At 41.0% G+C, this 19,585-nt stretch overlaps 4 protein-coding genes across 8 annotated transcripts in view; 2 read left to right on the forward strand and 2 right to left on the reverse strand.

Moving 5' to 3' along the window:
- The first annotated feature begins 295 nt into the window (after positions 1-295).
- LOC129800577 (neurogenic differentiation factor 2-like) lies at positions 296-1,303 on the forward strand. The gene is made up of 2 exons (XM_055845066.1): positions 296-636; positions 706-1,303. Exons 1-2 carry the CDS (start codon positions 533-535, stop codon positions 1,154-1,156), a joined length of 555 nt encoding a protein of 184 aa, XP_055701041.1. The 5' UTR covers positions 296-532; the 3' UTR covers positions 1,157-1,303.
- Positions 660-6,555, reverse strand: LOC129800562 (uncharacterized). Its single transcript, XM_055845045.1, has 2 exons — positions 4,705-6,555; positions 660-1,296 (listed from the first exon to the last, which is right to left on the reverse strand). Exons 1-2 carry the CDS (start codon positions 6,553-6,555, stop codon positions 1,153-1,155), a joined length of 1,995 nt encoding a protein of 664 aa, XP_055701020.1. The 3' UTR covers positions 660-1,152.
- A 186-nt stretch (positions 6,556-6,741) lies between these two features.
- LOC129800578 (acyl-coenzyme A thioesterase 13-like) lies at positions 6,742-11,190 on the forward strand. Its single transcript, XM_055845067.1, has 2 exons — positions 6,742-6,831; positions 10,333-11,190. The coding sequence occupies exons 1-2, from the start codon at positions 6,742-6,744 to the stop codon at positions 10,699-10,701; spliced, it is 459 nt and encodes a 152-aa protein (XP_055701042.1). The 3' UTR covers positions 10,702-11,190.
- Positions 10,734-19,585, reverse strand: part of LOC129800558 (peroxidasin) — a 117,319-nt gene continuing 108,467 nt past the window's right edge. For all 5 annotated transcript variants that reach the window (XM_055845034.1, XM_055845037.1, XM_055845036.1 and 2 more), the window contains 5 exons: positions 18,168-18,368; positions 17,802-17,977; positions 17,593-17,723; positions 17,460-17,498; positions 10,734-13,850 (listed from right to left, as the gene is read on the reverse strand). In XM_055845034.1, coding sequence (XP_055701009.1) covers positions 11,219-13,850; positions 17,460-17,498; positions 17,593-17,723; positions 17,802-17,977; positions 18,168-18,368 — 3,179 coding nt within the window. In that variant the 3' untranslated portion in view covers positions 10,734-11,218. The remainder of the gene's footprint in view (positions 13,851-17,459; positions 17,499-17,592; positions 17,724-17,801; positions 17,978-18,167; positions 18,369-19,585) is intronic.

Here is a 19,585-nt window from a genome sequence, read left to right on the forward strand (position 1 = left end):
AAATTATTTTATAAATGAGCTCCTAATTGTAGGCAATTCATAAAAAATTCTTTCAGTCCATTTTCACTTAAGCCGGTACTCCCTGTATTTAGTGTATCTATTAAAAAGGGTAATATCCTGAAAAATAAATCAGTATATTTAACTCAATCAGCTCAATATATAATATTTCGAAAAATTACATTTTTAATTAAAAACTTCAAATTTTGACTGAATATGAAAGCCTTTCTAATTAGTAATATGTATCCATCTTACCGTGAGCTCTTCCAGCTACTCATTGATTTTTTTTGGAGTCATCTGAAAAGAAATCCATTAATGCAAACTGCATGGCTATTATCAATCGAGAGATAATTAGCTACGCTCCAGTATCTATCGATATGCAAACACCGAGTAATTCGATAGAGAGATAAAGGGCGTACTAATTGAGGAGAATCTCTGGAAAAGTGCTAAATTGCCGTGTGGAGAGTTCCATTTTCCCGATAAGAACCCCTCGCAGTATTCAAAGTGAGTTGAATCGCCACAGAGCTTCAGAAAAATGCCCAAAGTGAACAAATTCCGGGAGGATCGTGAGGAAAGGACGCTGAAGGCAAAAATCAGGCGTTCAAAAGCGAATTTCCGGGAACGCAATAGAATGTCCAGGTGATTTTTTTAAATACTCTGAATTTAAAAATTATCACATTTATTTATTTAATTCTCAATCAATTTAAGTCTCAATCGGGCTCTGGACAATTTACGTGCCCGAGTCCCTCTCAATCCAACCCAGGCTACCCTGGATCTGGATCAGAATCCCAGTCAGAAATTGTCCAAGATTGAGACGCTGCGGCTCGCCTATAATTACATCAGTGCCCTGGGGCAGACTTTGAATTGGGGAAGGAGATTGCATTTTGAAGAATTGATCTACATCCTGGCCAGAGGCCTAAGTCAGACCACTGTGAATCTTCTAAGAGCTCGTTTGCGTTTCGATCTGGACTACCATCTGGCACAGTGTCTCATTGAGGACACACCTGAGGATTCTGGAATGAAATTCTGGTGCTCCTGTCACTCCAGGACCTCCTCCAGCAACTGTGACACTCTGTCCGGAGCCTCGAGTGATTCCAGGGCCACGGGAAGTACTGAATGGTTGGATTTTGAGCAGAACAACTTTGACTTCTTCCTCTAGGGCATTATAATTGGATTGTCGCAAATGGGGCAGGTGATCTCTTGATCAGGGTCCAGAAGGAGGATTTCAGTGAGCGTGGCTCGGTCATTGAGGATTAGTTGATCGCATTGTGAGCAGGTTGTTTCGTTCATGATAAAAAGCTGAAAAGGAACTTTATGGAGTTTTTCTTCCCAAGACGTTATATTCTCCCTTTTAGGTGAGATTCTTACATAAAAAAAATACAGTAGACTCTCTCAAATTCGGGCATATAGGACCGAAATGTCAGCCGAATTAGACAGAAATTCGGGCGACATGTGCATAGATATATTGAGTTTACACACTGATATATATCGTAAATTGCATGAAAATCCCTCAATAATGCAAAATCACATCAAAACTAAGACAAACCATGCTAAATTTGAACATATTTGATTCATTTGATAATCATAATCAAACTTGAAAAATGACAACAAACTTTTTTCAAATGTAACCGCTGCCCGAATTAAAAAGTAGCCCGATCTTAAAAGAGCCGAATTTGCGAGAGTCTACTGTATTTGGAAATTAAGGTTATTCCAGATTTTGAGGTTAGAAATGTATTAAGATGAATTTGAACGTTTCGGATGATTTTCTTTTAGATTTGATCATTTCTACTAAACCAAGAACTGAATTAAACTCCTCAATTCAACTGTGAGTTTAATTCAATTTTGAGGTTAGAAATGTCCAAATACTGTTTTAAATTTTTGAGGTTAGAATTTCCATAATTGAAAATTTAAAGGAATTTTTCATTGCTTTTATTCATTAGTTCCACTTTGGACCAGATTCCCTTCCCTCACGGAAAGATCAGTGAAGAATTTGAGGTTATGAACGAGTATGACCTAACCTTACAAAAAAGTATATCAATTTCAACGATCCTGTATTTCACTAAAACCACTAAAAATCCTAAAACCAACTAAAAAAAACCATTAAAAGTCCCCTCGTGCCTAGTTCTCTTATTTATATTAAAACTAAAAGCCTAAAAGTATCAGGCTTCTGAATATAACCTTCAAATTATGAATAATACTAACCTAAGAAATTCTTCGAAGATTAACTACTATTTTCAAAAAAAAATCCCATCAGAGACAAATAGAAAGATTTTAAATAATAAATGTGTGAAAATAGAAATTGACACCAATGATTAGGACTTTCCAAAGGTTATTGGAATATGTCATCTTCCTCCTGAAGCTAGAATTTAATACATTTAAAGTTAATGGAACCTTCTTAGCAATTTTTGACGAAAATTGCTCAAAATGTGCAGAGTGAATAAAATTAAGGTTAACATTTTTGAGGTTATGCTTGACATAAACAAGTATTCGAATTAACTTCTTGGTCAAAAAAGAGAATAAGTCCCATATAAAATTCTGTCACACAAAATAATGGCTGACATTTTAAGGTTAGGTTTGAGCTAACCTAATTTTTTTAATTAACCTATTTGAATAAATAAAGAGGCCCTAATGACGGCCATTCAAACGCCGTTCTTATCGCCGTAATCCGGACGAGTTATCGACGGTTACATTTAAAATCATTTCAAGGTTATGTATGCACGAGTATTAGCAATGAAAATAAATTCTCCTATGATGTTTTTGTTTAATAAATGAAGTATTAATAGCATAGAATTCTCTAATTATGTCTTTTTAAACTTCTTTAAAACTTTCAAAAACTTTTAACGAGACTCACCGAGTTATGTACCGGTAAGTCTCGGTAAATCTCCCCATTGTGGTTCATTTCTACAATAAAATCTCCGTCGTCTGTTATAATACTCCCAAGTGTGCCTCGGCTAAAATAGAAAGTCTCTCAAACTACTTTAGCCGAGATACAAGGATGCGGGGAGATTTTATTCAAGAAAATGAATACAAAGCCCAATTAAAACCGGGAGATCTTAAACCGAAATCTCCAGTTCGAAATAAAGATTCCTCACTGACCATTACCCAGACTAATTTGATCACGAATATCATATGCGCCAAAAATCGATTTTCGTGGACGCCCGTCCGTCCGTCCGTCGTATAACCACTTCTGGAGAGAGAACGGAAAGAGATATCGACAAGTGGTTTTCGGCAAAGATTAGATGTCGAAGGGCGGCTAGAAATAGGTGATATCAGATCCACCCAACACCCCACCGACCCTACCCCTTCCGCCATTTTGGAATACCCGCAAATTTTGTTTTATAAATAATTCAGATCCTATGACATCGATCGATATCAAATTTCATTATATTATAGCTGGACCTAAGAGCTTTCAATCAGTACCAAACTCAAGGTACCGCGAGCTCCCTGACCCGAGATAGAAGGGATCAAAAATTGAATTAAATGGCCATATCTCCGGTTCTAATTATCGGAATTTGAAAAATATTTGTGTTTTAGAAAGTTCTCGTGGAGTATATTATAACCCTCGTGTGACCCGAATTTCATTCGATTTAATTGAAGGTCGGATTCATCGAAAAATCAATTTTCGAAATTTAGATTTCGAATATTTCGAAAACTAGATGATGATTTTTCTTTAAATTTTAATATATTGTAGCTGATGTCGAGATCTTTCCAACAGTGGGGCGAACTCCGCCCTCGATGTTCCCTGATCCGAGCTATAATCAAAAATGTCTTGACCGGACTACATATTGGGTGTTTATGAAGCGATTTCGATGAAATTTTAGTATGTTGTATCTAAAATCGAGACCTTTCCAACAGTGGAACCCATAGGTCCCTACTCCAACCCACTGTACCCTGACCCTTACTATATTCAAATGGACCGGACTTTATCTCTAATGTTTATTAACACTGTTTACAATGTTTCCACGTAGAATAGAAAGTCTACCAAAATTTCTATTTTAGCCGAGACACACTTAGGAGGTTTATAACAGATAATGAGTAGATTTTATCTCAGGACTGAACCTCCAAAAGCCTTTTCTGACTAGAACACTTAGTCCAAAGGGCTCATCATCAATAAATTCATAACAAACAAGGCTTTTAAAGAGATTTTTACTTAGGGTTACCAAGGGTTACTAGGCTCAATAAGGTCAATGAGTCATTCGGATTCCTTTAAGTAAAATTGTTCCGGCTTTTTTGAGTAAGTGTTCTCCAGACTTTCTGGTGGGTAGTAGAGTGGGATGTTATTTATGAATGCAGCTTTTTATAAGGACAATTATAGTCGAGACACACTCGGGGGATTTTCATACGAACTTTGGGGATCCAAGGCGATAATGAAAATCCTTACAAAATTTTTCAATCCCCTGGATCAAACCACCTTCGTAGTAGGAACACCAGGGGCGCTTAAGTCGCAAAATAACCTCAAATATCTCGATTACATATTTTTGATTTTTGTTAGAGGACCATCACTTTCAATGGTAAGACGGCGGCGGACAAGAGCATAAGAATAGTTCTAATCTAAATAGTTTTAAGGTGTCTACACATTGAGAACAATTTTCGTCAAAAATTGCTTTTTTGAAGGAAATTGGCTGCAGTGCTGTAGGCAGAAACGTCAAAATTCTGTCAAAAATGCAATTTTTGACGAAAATTGCTCCCATGTGTAGAGGCCTTTACCTGAAAATTGGTCAGGATGCACCTCCTCATTTCATGCCCCTCAGAGCAATTCAGTGTGTTCTCATCGAGTTCCTTCCGGCAAACCTGGCAGCAATTGAGGATGCACTTGACATCTTCTGTCCCCAGGAGACTGTCCTCGAAGATTGTCCTGAGATGCTGCAATCCTGGTTCGTACTCTTCCGGCATTGGAAGTGTCAGATATTCCGCTATTCCGACTTTGAAGTGCCTGACTGCATTGGCCTGGAGCATTGTGAATTTCCGGGTGACTTTGAAGTGATTCCTCAGCGCTTGGAGATTTCTCAGGAAACCTATGGCGATTAGGGTAGTCCTGATGTACTTGAATTCCTCCAGGAAGAGTTGAGATTCGGATTCGTGGCCCAATTTGAGGGATCCGCATTTTGCTCCTAAGTAGATCAGACGCTTCCGGAGATTGGTCAGGGATTCTGCGTCATTGACTAGGGGATAGGCCACTAGTTCGATGTAGACGGGATTGACGTCGTTTTCTTTGAACCATCGAACTCTTAGGGCTTCCTTGCAGTCGTCCAGGGAGAGGGAAGGTGATTCTGTGTGCGTGAGGATGGTGAGGGGGCAGTTTCCGTGCGAGAAGGTTGAGATGGTGACGATTACTGAAGAATTGGTCCAGGTATGGATGTCATGGGGCTGTAGGAGTTCCCCAGCGAACATCCAGAAGACTTTGTGAGGAGATGCGACTCCTCCGAAGATTGTGTATTTTTCCGGGAGATTGCTATTGATCTCCACTTCGTGGAAGGTGATCTCATCTCCGGCTTTCTTAATCTGGATCAACTTGGTCAGTCTGTCAGCCAGGACTACGAGGTATTCCCAGGCATAGACATGAGTAAGGCCAACAATTGCTGACTTTCCAATCTCATCGCAGCGACAGAGGATGTCCTCATCCTGACTGAGGGTGAAGGTGATCAGGAAGCAATCCTTGACAGCAAAGATCAGAGCTTCCTCCTCATTTACATTGACTTCCAGGTGATCAACAATCAGATAATCCTGATCTGTCCACATAACTGCCACTAAACTCCAAGATTTCCCATCATCGTCTACTCGGAATAAGTAAATCTCTCCCGAGGCCACTGTGGCTATGAGGTAGGCATGCTCCTGGAACTGGAACCACTTGATCTTTGTGGTATTCGGAATGTTAAAATCCCTCTCACAAATAATCCCAATTGCAGCTCCGTCGTAGGTGCAGAAAATCGCTACTCCATTCTTCAGGAGCACACAGAACTTGAAGATGACCTCATGAGGAGTCATTGTCCAGGTAAAAGCTGAGATTATGTTACTCTGAATGGCATTCTGAAGCTCAGAAAAGGTTTTGGCTAGCCCATCTTCTGACCGACGCAACTCAATGATTTCCTTCGACACATCCACCACAGCTTCCCACTCCCTGCCCATACTGGCCATGGAATAGAACTTTACACATCCCACAGAATTCTGAGCACCGATCAGGAGGGCATCAGATCTCCCTAGCAAGTTCCATGAGACTTGCAAATCAACCAAATAAATCAAAACATTCTCCACGTACTTCACGCACATCAAAGGATCCAACACCATGGATTTCTTCTCCTCAAACTCAGCAGTATTGTAAATAGCCTCAAAGTCCCTGGGAATATTCCCAGATGAGATACTCTCCGGACATTTCATTTCACTCACGGAGAAATTCACCGTGGGCAGATCAATTACCGGGGAATGGGTGATTTTCCTCACCACTACAGAATCCACCAGCATAAAACAGTAGTATCGTCCACATGGGGACGTCCGGAGGCAGAATTTCTGGACAATTTTCTGCCTCCGGTGGTTGAACGTTGAAATCTCATTCATTTCCATCGCAGTGTGCGCGAGTTCAGCTTCGTCGTCTGACGTCTTTGCATCGAAAGCGCGCGCGAAAACACGAAAAAACCTCGGATATTACATAATCCCACCAAAACTTCTGCCCTAAACCTCTTCCACGTGAACTACAGCAGTGATTTACCGCAGAATATTTAGTGAAAGATTAACAATTTACCTGGGAAAATGTCTTCAGTGAAGCGGGGTGTTGACTTTGTCCGGGCAATCGTTAAATATATGGGCAGTGACGGATTTGGAGCAATCTGCCTGAAGAATGTAAGTACAGCTCCTTCACTAGAGATTTTAGCACAATAATAAAAACAATCCCAAATTAAATCTCACGTGAAATTAAGTAAAAATTAATTCCCGCATCGGCGGACTTTGTTTGACAATCACAAAAGCACACTGTTCTCAATGTTTTCACTTTTTGAATTTGAATAGGGAAGTGTTCCCAAAACGAACTCCTGAGGATATTTGGCGCCAAAAACCCTACCCAAGGAACATAAAAAGCTTTTTAATCTCAAAATAATTGTTTTTTTCTTTAGAACTCTAATAATATGAAATAATCTGGAGAAATGAAAAAAAGAAAACATAACTATTAGCAGTATTACAGAGCTAATTGAGTTTTTAGATGAGATGCTTTTCGACCCTATTTTATATGAGCTTTAAAAATAATAATTTCTTTATGAGATGAGATTTTTCACAATCTCACTTATATCTTTTTTTATTTTTGAAATCCAATCTTTTAGCTTACTTAGAGGCTCTTTTCCTTACCATATTCCAAGTCCAAAGGGTTGCTCATTCTTATATTTTCTTTGACAAGGGTTTCTATTTTATGGTTTTGTGAAATATTTTCTGATTTAATTGAATTTCGCAACACTTCTTGAGTTTTTCGTAAAGCAACATGGATTTCTTTTTTCTCTCATCAATTTTTAGCTGAGATTCTTTACAATCTCAGCTTTTGTGGTCTCAGGTGAAATCCGACCTCGTCAGATCGGGCCTAAATTTTGGATTTACAAGTTTTGGCACTCGTAGATCACGAATATCATATGCGACAAAAATCTATTTTCGTGGACGTTCCGTCCGTCCGCCCGTCCGACCTTAATATAGCCACTTCTGGAGAGAGAACGGAAAGAGATATCGACAAGTGGTTTTCCGCAGAGGTTAACCCTTTAAGGACGGGAAGGTCAAAAATCGAGGGTCAGACAAATTTGTTTTTAACTTTTTATAGCAAAATACAGCTTTAGAAGGCCGTAGGAAAATTTTCATTTTTGGGTCACGGGTAACCCAATCGCCCTTAAAGGGTTGTGCGGGTTGTGCAATCACACAAACCGTTGGAAGAAAATAGCAAATTGAAATTAGCTCTCGCCCTTGAGATTGATTGCACTAGTAGTGCCTCCCTTTACGAACCTTTCAAGAAATAAAACAGAAATAGAATTTAATTACACCCTCCAGACCGCTTGCACAAGCTGTGCCTTTGTACGCACCTTTAAGACAGAAAAAATAGCTTTAAAATCCGATATTCACGTTCACTTTACCATCCGTGATCGAATGGACAAAATTTTTCTGCTAAGGTCGCTCCGACAGAATTTCCCCTTTTCCTTTATCAGGAAAATTTCAGCTGCGTGCAGCACCCACGAGGTAACACGTGGGGCTTTTCGATGCAGAAATGAAAAACTATCACTTCCACCACCAAAAACTATATTTTCTTATAAACTTTAACTGGTAACAAATCCACTAACAATGCCGTGAATGGGTTGGCAATCCCTGCCGCCCGCCGTGGAAGGGTTGGCAACCCCTGCCGCCCGCCGTCGAAGGGTTGGCAACCCCTGCCGCCCGCCGTGAATGGGTTGGCAACCCCTGCCGCCCGCCGTCGAAAGGTTGGCAACCCCTGTCGCCCGCCGTGAATGGGTTGGCAACCCCTGCCGCCCGCCGTGGAAGGGTTGGCAACCCCTGCCGCCCGCTGTGAGTGGGTTGGCAACCCCTGCCGCCCGCCGTAGAAGGGTTGACAACCCTTGCCGCCCGCCGTGAATGGGTTGGCAACCCCTGCCGCCCGCCGTGAATAGGTTGGCAATCCCTGCCGTCCGCCGTGGAAGGGTGGGCAGCCCCTGCCGCCCGCCATGGTAGAGTTGGCAACCCCTGCCGCCCGCCGTGGAAAGGTTGGCAACCCCTGCCGCCCGCCGTGGAAAGGTTGACAACCCCTGCCGCCCGCCGTGAAAGGGTTGCCAACCCCTGCCGCCCGCCGTGGAAGGGTTGGCAACCCCTGCCGCCCGCTGTGAGCGGGTTGGCAACCCCTGCCGCCCGCCGTAGAAGGGTTGACAACCCCTGCCGCCCGCTGTGAGTGGGTTGGCAACCCCTGCCGCCCGCCGTAGAAGGGTTGACAACCCCTGCCGCCCGCCGTGGAAGGGTTGGCAACCCCTGCCGCCCGCTGTGAGTGGGTTGGCAACCCCTGCCGCCCGCCGTAGAAGGGTTGACAACCCCTGCCGCCCGCCGTGAATGGGTTGGCAACCCCTGCCGCCCGCCGTGAATAGGTTGGCAATCCCTGCCGTCCGCCGTGGAAGGGTGGGCAGCCCCTGCCGCCCGCCATGGTAGAGTTGGCAACCCCTGCCGCCCGCCGTGGAAAGGTTGGCAACCCCTGCCGCCCGCCGTGGAAAGGTTGCCAACCCCTGCCGCCCGCCGTGGAAGGGTTGCCAACCCCTGCCGCCCGCCGTGGAAGGGTTGGCAACCCCTGCCGCCCGCTGTGAGCGGGTTGTCAACCCCTGCCGCCCGCCGTAGAAGGGTTGACAACCCCTGCCGCCCGCTGTGAGTGGGTTGGCAACCCCTGCCGCCCGCCGTAGAAGGGTTGACAACCCCTGCCGCCCGCCGTGAATGGGTTGGCAACCCCTGCCGCCCGCCGTGAATAGGTTGGCAATCCCTGCCGCCCGCCGTGGAAGGGTGGGCAGCCCCTGCCGCCCGCCATGGTAGAGTTGGCAACCCCTGCCGCCCGCCGTGAATGGGTTGGCAACCCCTGCCGCCCGCCGTGAATGGGTTGGCAACCCCTGCCGCCCGCCGTGAATGGGTTGGCAACCCCTGCCGCTCGCCGTGAATGGTTTGGCAACCCCTGCCGCCCGCCGTGAATGGGTTGGCAGTCCCTGCCGCCCGCCGTGGTAGGGTTGGCAACCCCTGCCGCTCGCCGTGAATGGTTTGGCAACCCCTGCCGCCCGCCGTGAATGGGTTGGCAGCCCCTGCCGCCCGCCGTGGTAGAGTTGGCAACCCCTGCCGCCCGCCGTGGAAAGGTTGGCAACCCCTGCCGCCCGCCGTGGAAAGGTTGACAACCTCTGCCGCCCGCCGTGGAAGGGTTGGGAAACACGTGCCGCCCGCCGTGGTAGGGTTGGCAACCCCTGCCGCCCGCCGTGAATGGGTTGGCAACCCCTGCCGCCCGCCGTGGAAGGGTGGACAACCCCTGCCCACCCCCCAGATATAATATGTACTAAAATTTTGTCAAAATCGCTCGTAAAGCAATAAAATTGCTTTATGAGAACCTAAGAGGTCATTTATCTGTAATCCAATCCTAAGTTGTTTTTGTTTTTAAATCGTAATTGATAAGAAATTAGATCAGTTAAGCTACATGAGTAAGCTTTAGCTCTGAACCTGAAGCCAACCAGATGAGTTCTTGACCAGTTACTGCTTGATATATTTTATAAAGTGTCTCAGATTAATACAAAATGGAGTGTTGTACGAGATAATTTGACTTCAAGTTAATTCGGCTTTTCTGGCTCTTGTATTCTGAATCTCCAGGTTGAAATCCTGGATGGAGGAGATGGGAATGTAAAGGCGGAATTCAAGGTGCTTCCTGAACACCTCAACAGTGGAGGAGGCTTACATGGTGGATTTACAGCGTCCCTGGTTGATATGCTAACAACAGCAGCTCTCATGTCCAAAGATTCTCATCCTGGTGTCTCAGTCGACCTCAAAGTCAGCTACCTCAAGGGGGCCAAAGAAGGAGACTCTGTGCTTGTGGATGCAATGACTGTCAAAGCAGGAAGGAAGCTAGCTTACCTGGAATGTGAGCTTAAGCATAAGTCTACTGGGGCCCTTATTGCAAAAGGTTGCCAGACCAAATATGTTGATCAACCCATGGCAGATTATTCCAAGAATGTCGAGTAGTAGGGGGGCAAGGGACAAAAGTCCAGGAGAGGTATCTGTAATATTTCTCTTTTATTATTTATTCCTCAAATACACGGAAATGTTTTTTTCATCATCATGTTGTTTATAAAACAATTAAAATACATTCGAAATTCTTATCTTTAGGATGTCCTATGTAAATTTTTAATTACTTCTCGTTTTCTTTTTTTCTTTTTGGTGAGATAATTGTCTCTAATTCATTCTAGATCAAGAATTTTTTCTTTTGTTTATTTATTTCTACGCTATGAATATGAATGCTGGGTAATTATTTTCAGTGATTTGAAGATAAGGGTCAGTATTTTTATCCACTATCTAAAATTTGCTGAGGTTTATCATCTCGAAATCCATCAAAAAACGGAGACTACCCTTTTTTCCCGTGTTCAGGGAGAATTTTTGGGCAGTTTTAAGGGGGAAGAAATGGTACTCTTATGATTTTAGTTGATTCACAATAAATCTTCTTTTCATATCAAACATGGTAAATGAATGGTTTGAAGGGTTCTTAGGCTCCTGGAGCTGCAGCTGTTGATGCTGATGTGGTTCCGGGAGCAGGAGTCGTTGGTGTTTTGGCATTTGGAGGACCTGGAGGACATACAGGACAGCAGTCGTTGTCAGCTTTTGTGGGTATTGCTCCATTGGCACATTTTGCAGCTTCTGGACATTTTTCACGGATGCAGTGAACTTCCCGGTGTTTGCATTCGCATTGGGTGCAAGAATCCTCCTTCCAAACCTCATTATTGAGCCTCCTGATCCCACCCCAGTCAGTGCAGTGTCCATGAACCTTCTGAACCTTGATTCCAGATTGACAGGAAGCTTCCAGTTTCTTCAGTTTCCGACGCATTTGCTTGAGAGTCTTCTGGAAGGATTCAAGAGTTGTCTCTAATCCCTCAATCCTCTCCTCATTCATGTCTATCCAATTGCTGTCTTCTTCTTCGTGGTATTTGCCCTCGAAGGAAGCATTCAGAGATCTCCGGCGACGAATCAATTCCCCTCCCTGATGCGGACGAGGTTTGCATCCACTGCAATCCATCCAGAATCTCAAATCAATCTCCGGCAACTTCTCGCACGACTTCAAGCCATCCTGCATATGCGACAGCATAAAGACATTTTCACTAATCTCCGTGATATTGTCCCCATTGTCACACAATACCCTGGCCAGGGATGATTGCTTAATCTGAACAAGTTGATCCGGTTTGAAAATCGATGGATTCTCATACCAAAATCTATCACCATCCCGAAGACGACGGAATTGCTCAAGCAGAAGGCATCGGAAAAGTGGACCAACTTTTCCTCCCTCAACCTGATCCTCCAGAATGCCCCCCACCCAAATATCAATATTGCTGGGATGTCCATAGATGTCCTGAAGATGTTTCCTGACCTGACCATTTGAGATTTCCCCACGTAAATCCTCAAAAGTCTCTGCAAAAGTCAAATTGCAAACCTTCCGGAAGTCATTGTAGGAGGGAATGGCATGATCTCGGGATCTCTGAATGTTAATAGCAGCCAAATCCAGGGCAACTGCATGAGCTGAGTGGAAGAGCTTCTCTGTCAATTCTGTATTGAGATTCTCAAGGGGCTTCTTGAGCTTTGCCGGAGTGAGGAAGAGCCCACGCATCAGAGGATCAACTCCACCCTCATAAACCAGCCGCCAGGGCGTGAAAAATGCCCGATGGAGAGGCAAGTGTCCCTGGGGGATCTCCTTGTAATTGGAATCATAACGATGGAGAATGGGATTGATCAGGGAATGCCCAAAACGCAAAGCTGCCGTGGCAAATTCATTGGAAATCGAAGGATTGACATTGGGATTGTATCCTGAATAACCACCGAGCATCCTCATTCCCTCCTCACCCAGAATCAGGGGCAACCAATGCGAATATGTAATGTGCTGCATCTGAGCCCCGACAATCTTCCTAGCCTCCTGGTACAGTGTCTCCCCATCCCAATGTGGATTGTACACCTTTAGAGTCTCAGCAATGCGATTGTGCTCTCGGAACCAGATTGTATGCATAGCCAAGAGCCCCACTTGCTCATTAACCCGAATATCCCCAGCAGTGAAACAATTGACATTGCTTTCCCCAATTTCCCGGCGACAGTCAATCCCATCGGTTGGCGAAGCAAAGGGCAAGAGCGGTTTCTGCCCTGGGAAATGCAATCCAATCCTCAATTTACCCTCATCACCAGTCAAATTGCGCAAATCCCCAGCAAATTGCTTGCTATACCCATAAACCTGGGAACCATCCAAAAACGACGTCAATTGATTGATCTGCTCCCGAGGCTGAATCTGCCCAAAGAGAACCGAAGTCTGACCAGAGCCACAAATAGCACTGGATCTCACAAAATCCAAGCATCTTCGATTATTTACCCTAACATCAGACACCGGAACTTCAATGGGATAGCACGGAGCAGCAAAATCACAGGTTTTCTTACAATCCACCCCATCCCAACTCTCAGAACTCACAGAGGGAATAGCATGATCGAGATCATGATCAAGAAATTGTCCCCATTGCATAACCATATGCGTTATCCTACTATCCGGAGTGATTTCCTCCGTGGAAATCATCTTCATAGACACCAAACGTGCACTAGGCAATGGGAATCCATTGTACAGACGTCCCTTTGTCCAGCCCACAGGCATACTCAATTCATTCTCATACACCGGACTCAGAATCCTCCGGAAACCCGTCAAGGAAGCTCCCCATGTGGGATTGGCCAGATTATTGCAAGTCCCATCGATAGTCCTGTACTTCCCATGGAAGCACATATCCGTACAATTGGGCTTCTGTCGATGAGCCATGCATCCCGACAGACTGGCAATCAGTTCCAAATGTTCCGGCGAGAGAACTTCAGTGTAATTGAAATCGGTTTTATTGGCCGTCATGACCTGGCCACTATCAATGTGCTTTCGTATATTGACCAAAGTTCTCTCGTACACCTCAGCTGCTCTGGCCAATTCCCTGGCTGGTTCATTTGGAAATCTGAACACGCGGAATTTCTCGCCATAGTCATGCGAATCTCGAGGTTCTGGGGAGAAGAGAGAAGCAACAGTTTGATTGATCGCTGTGTCCACCTCCTTAAAGGCTTCTGCAAAAGCCATCCGGACAAATTTCTCCCCTGGAGCTACTTCATCTGGTTTCCTGGAAATACAAAGGAAAGAGTAACCTTCCTTTAATTTAGTTTATGCTCCTAAAAAAGAGATTATTATTATTATATATTAATAAAAAGGAGATTTTGAAACAAATTGAATTATTAACCCTTTAAGGACGAGAAGGTTTCCGCTGAGCGAAATTCAACGAAATCAAGTTTTCCTCGATATTTTAGCCTAAATAACAAATTTATGGTTAGAAAAAAAATTTCCTATCCCTAGAAGTCCTGGAAAACTATGGGTCATATATGATCCAATCGTCCTTAAAGGTAAAAAAGCACAAAATTTTCCAGACGACTGTTTACTCGTTTGCTCTGTTATTTTTGAAAGATAAATAACTTGAATAATATTTGTAATAATAAAAAAATATTTAGAGTACGAGTAAAAATTAAAACGATCAAATATTTATTTTAAAAAATCTCATTCAATTTTTGGTCTCAAAGACTCTTGAAGACTTGTACACAAAAACAATAATTTTTATGAAAAAATGTATTATTGTTTACTTCATTTTTAATTTTTATGATATTCATCGAACCAATTGCGAGTACTGGTAACACAGAGATAAATGTCGCATGCCTCACAAATACAATTGGTCTTATAATCCTTTTTTTCTGATAGCACCATGTCCACCTCAGTTTTCTTGGAAATATGTTTGATGGTAATGGGTAGGTGCAATGTTGCTTGTATCTGGGAATTTCAGACGTACAGTTGCACATTGCCGTGGATCCGGGAGTTTTTCCGAAGTTCAGATGAAGACTTCAAAGTCCACTTCATCCACGTCTTGTTCCAAATATATTATGTCGCTTTCGTTCAGGACAAGATTGTCGGCATCATCCCTATCTTCCGGGCATAATATGTGGATGATTTCGGGTTCATTGATCATGAAATTTTTTTTCCATTTTTGAAGTCATGTACAAGAGTAAAAAGTTATGAATTTACAACATATACGCAGAAACATAAACAAAAACATGAAACAGTTTAGCCTCAAATTTTCGAAAATCCACTAGTGACAGATTCGGTGTTTTTTTACCTTTAGGGACGATTGGGTCATATATGACCCATGAAAATTATGAAGTTTTCTTGGAAATACCAATAAACTATAATTTTTACTTTTTTGAGCAATATATTAAGTATAGTTATTATAGTTTCTAATCCCAAGAGGTTTTTGCTTAAAAAAAATAGAAATATTAAAAATATTAAAAATCAAGCACAAATGGGAAAATTTAAAAATTCGTCATTTTTGAGCTTAAATATTTTTTATATAGCAAATAGCTGGAGATTTGCAAAAATTATTCTAGATTCCTACATCTTTCTACTTTGTGATTAGGTACAAACATTAGAAAGAAATAACTTTAGGTAGTCAGGAAAAATTATTTTCTCTATGGGTCATGGGTGACCCAGTCGTCCTTAAAGAATTAAAGTCGAAATAAAAAGAAAAACCGATAGACGGAAGTTCAGCACCTTTGGAAGTGAGGCACCTTTGAATTTGGTATTTTTCACCTATTTTCAAATAAAATTCAGCCTTATCGCGAATTTAGCTGCACAAACAGATTGAGAAGCTAAATTTAATTATGATATGGCTCAGTTCCACTCAAATGTAGGTGAAAAATCCCTATTTCAAAGGTGTCCCACTTCCCTGTACTATAGATCGCTAAACAGGCGTAAGAAAATAATTTTTTCTGTTAACGTTTTAGATTTTGAAAATTTGAAAAGCTGTTTTGTGACTTTAGCGCTGCAAGCGGCGATAATACAAAACTGTGATGTACTAAAAAGTCAAGCACTTCTAAGAATCAAATTTTAATGATCACTTATAGGAAAGTAATACCCTAAAGTTCAGGTCAAGGAGATTATCAACATCGTCAAGATCGTAAAACTTCTAAAATTAAAGAAAATATTACTATATTTAGTAAATTTGCTAAAAACCTTTCGAGAAAATGTAAAAAAAAAATGTATTTTTTGTCAAAATAGTCTCTTGGCTGGTTAATAAAAGGTATAAAAGACAAATTTGACACAAGTAAATCAAGCATATGGCACCAATACATCATGGTTATTTATGATAGAATATTTCTCCCGCTTTGAAAGAATTTTTGAAAAAAAAATGAATTGAAAAATCAAATAAGATTTAAGTTCAACTGGAAGAGAAATTTTTGCGGAGAGAATTAGCCAATTTCCGTTTTATTCGTTCATCAATTATTTTTCTTATTTTTTCCCACCAAATTAAACAAATTGTAAGAATGAAAAGTGGAGAAAACGTGCTTCGAAGTTTTGGATATTCGCCTGAGAGCTCGAAAATCTGATCAGGAGTTCTTTGTTTTTGTCTCTGTATCTTCAGATACTTCGAACTGACTTCTGGGTTGGAATGATAACTTTTCGATACTATCGAATCGATAGTGTCGATAAATCTGTATCTCTCAGATTTAGTGAATGAAGGATTTTTAAGTATTATTGGACTATTTATTGTACCATTCTTAAAATAATGTGACTGTTGATGAATATACTTATTAGCTACTTAAAGTGCAGCTATTATTTTAATTTTTCAGGATCGACAGTCGATACTATCGAATAAAAGCTATCATGTCACCCCTGAAATTCTTATGATAATATTCTTAGACAGTTTATCTAACGATTCAAGCATTAATATAAAAATAGATTTTTTCGACCTTGTAATTTAGGCTCTTCTCTTAAGGCCTCTACACATTGGGAGCAATTTTCGTCAAAAATTGCATTTTTGACAAAATTTTGACGTTTCCACGTACAGCACTGCATGTAATTTTCTTCAAAAAAGCGATTTTTGACGAAAATTGCTCCCAATGTGTAGAGGCCTTTAAGGAAAATATTTCAAAAACCGGAAAATTTTAAATCCTATCACGAATACCTTAAAATCTCGAACATTTAATAAAATTCCAAAAGAATATTTACGATGAAAATATTTAAAACTTCAAAAAATATGTCAAACTCGAGATTTGATGCTTAACTTGCGACGCTCTACTCTGCTGGGCAGTCCTAGTCTGTCATATTCTTCCCTTAAACTACGGTTCCATTACCGGAAGGATACTAAATGTTAAAACTGTAACTCCTGCTTAAAAAAAATTAAAATTGTGATCTTTACTTCATACATTGTGAGAAATTTTCGTCAAAATGAAGCATTTCGACGTTATTATCAATCAAATTATTCTGGTGTACATGTTGTGAGATACTTTTGTCCAAATATTTGATATTTTTAACGTGTAATATGTGTATAAATTGCAATATGTAGCGGTCTTAAGGCACCTCGTTCGCTATTTTGGTATTTGATAAAGAACTCCCTGACGCCTTGCATTATTCATGATAGAACTAGGTGAGATGTAAGAATCTCACCTGAAATAAACCACAAAAAATCCCTCAATCTTTATTGCCCTTATTGAATTTTTTTCTTTAATTAAAATTCCATCATCACATGCCCATAAAAAATTACCGGACCATCAATTAAGACAGACAAAAACGTGAATTTCTCATTAAACAACCCCAAATTTTTTCCCATCAGTGAAACCTTCTCAGTCTGGGAACAAAAAAAAAGCCCTGGTGAAGGTATACCGAAAATGGAAAATTCAATGAAACTCACCTCACAATTAACAGCCCTTGACCTGTTGCTCTGCCAAATCTGGGGTAGATTAGAGAAACAAGCACAAAATTAATTAGGGATCCGTTCCTGACTTTCCCTTGAATCAAACAAAAAAAATAAAACTGCTCCTTACTCATTTGTGATGGAACATTCATAGCGCCCTGAATCGAGAATTGTAATATTGGCAATGTGCAGACTGCCAGAAAGGGCAATTCTGAATCTATCTGTTGATATAATTGTCCTTCCGTCCTTCTTCCACTTGACCTACAATCGCAATTTCACACTCGGTTAGTATACCACGTAATGGGGCAAAAAAAAACTCTGCCGGAGATGCATTCTCACCTGCGGTGGAGGATCTCCATCACCCATGCAGGGCAATTCAATAGTAGCTCCTTGGAGCGCTTCCAAATCGTATGGCTCAATGATAAGATGGGGAGGATTAGCTAGACTCTGAATTTCTACCGAAGCCACCGTTTCGGCGGATCCCACTGAATTTTCCGCAACGCAGATGTATAGACCTGTCGATAGAACCAAAGTATATTTCAGTACACTTTAATTCACCTCAATAAGCCACAAATTCCACAGCATTAATGCACTATTCTTGGGAAAATTTGCATAAGAGACAATCCAAGCAAGGAATATTCCTCCTCACAATGTTGGAGCTGTTGGATTTAATTTGGGTAAAATGGGGATAATTTGTGGTGTTACCTGAATCAGATTCCTTGGCATCTTTGATATGGAGTTGATTCCCCGTGAGATAGAACCTAGTTGTGGGTACAATCTGTTGACCATCCTCACGCTCCCATGAGACAGTCGGACTGGGATTTCCCTCAGCTTCACAATCCAGAATGACTTCTTCACCCACCTTTGCTGTACGATTCTCTGGGGTCACAACAAATCTCGGTATAACTGCAAAAGAGATGGAGTGAGAGGTGATAGAGGTGAGACCCATTTAATATTCCTGTCTTGATTTGCAATTTCAACCACTGTATTTTTTGTTCTTAGTACAATTTTCTATTAATTTAATAATATTGATTAAAATTATGTAGTAAAAGTAAAAAATATGTTTCCTGTTTGTAATATTTATGTTGTTTTTGAAATTATCAAAAATATTGAATTACATATTTGATTAATATTTTAAATGAAAAAATAAAACAGAAAATTTTATGTAATTAAACAAGAAAGATAAAAAAATTTGCAGGCCACAGGCAATTTATGGGATAATATAAACCAGAAAGAATGATTTAGGATGAGAGAAATGAGTGGGAGAAAAAGGGTGAAAAAAACAAACGGTTGGGGAGGGGTCACCGAAGATTGGGAATCGATATCTGTTACGGTTTGACCTGTAAATCATTAATAAATATTTATCAGTATTTGTCGTAAACTCTTTAGTTCTTCTACTTGTCTTGTAGTTTTCATTACAAAATAAAAGTTTCCCGGTTAACACAAGGTCAATGTTACTAGTACATTGCTATAATTAAAAGTACTATCCATGTTCTTGAATAAGAACTCTATCCCAATACATAAAATAAGTCCTTAATATATCGCTCCTTAGAAATTACAAGGGGTCAACTCACTTTTTTGCGATTTTGAGATTCTAATGGACTTTGAAAGATAATTTAATAAATTTTCAGATGACATAAGCCACTAAATTTCGTTATTAGAAAAGTTTTTCAAAATTTTAATCTTATTGATTACTTGCGTAATTTTGTTTGAAGTAAAGGGACACAAAATATACTCATCGTTCAAATTTTTGTGAAACAGGGGACTAACTCAAGCAAGTTGATCCCTTGTCATTCTAATTTCAGAAAAATTTCCACATCATTTAGAACGACAAGGAGCTAACTCATTAAAAAACATATTTTGAAATGTAAAAATATAAAAGTTTCGATGTTTATATTAGTGCTCATACAAATAGAAAAGAAATAAATTGTTTTTGTTCAGTCATTAAATTGAGATACTTATTTACACAAAGTTGAATCTTTCAGGCTGTCTCCTGAAAAATGGCCGAAAATTAGTTGGCCCCTTGTAATTTCAAAGGAGCGATATATTTATTAAGTACTTAATTAAGGAAATTTTTGGGCGAATGTCGAGACATCTGGTAGCAGAAGAGAAAACTGGAATGC

Source organism: Phlebotomus papatasi, chromosome 2 (assembly GCF_024763615.1).
Source record: "Phlebotomus papatasi isolate M1 chromosome 2, Ppap_2.1, whole genome shotgun sequence".
Lineage (NCBI taxonomy): Eukaryota > Metazoa > Arthropoda > Insecta > Diptera > Psychodidae > Phlebotomus > Phlebotomus papatasi.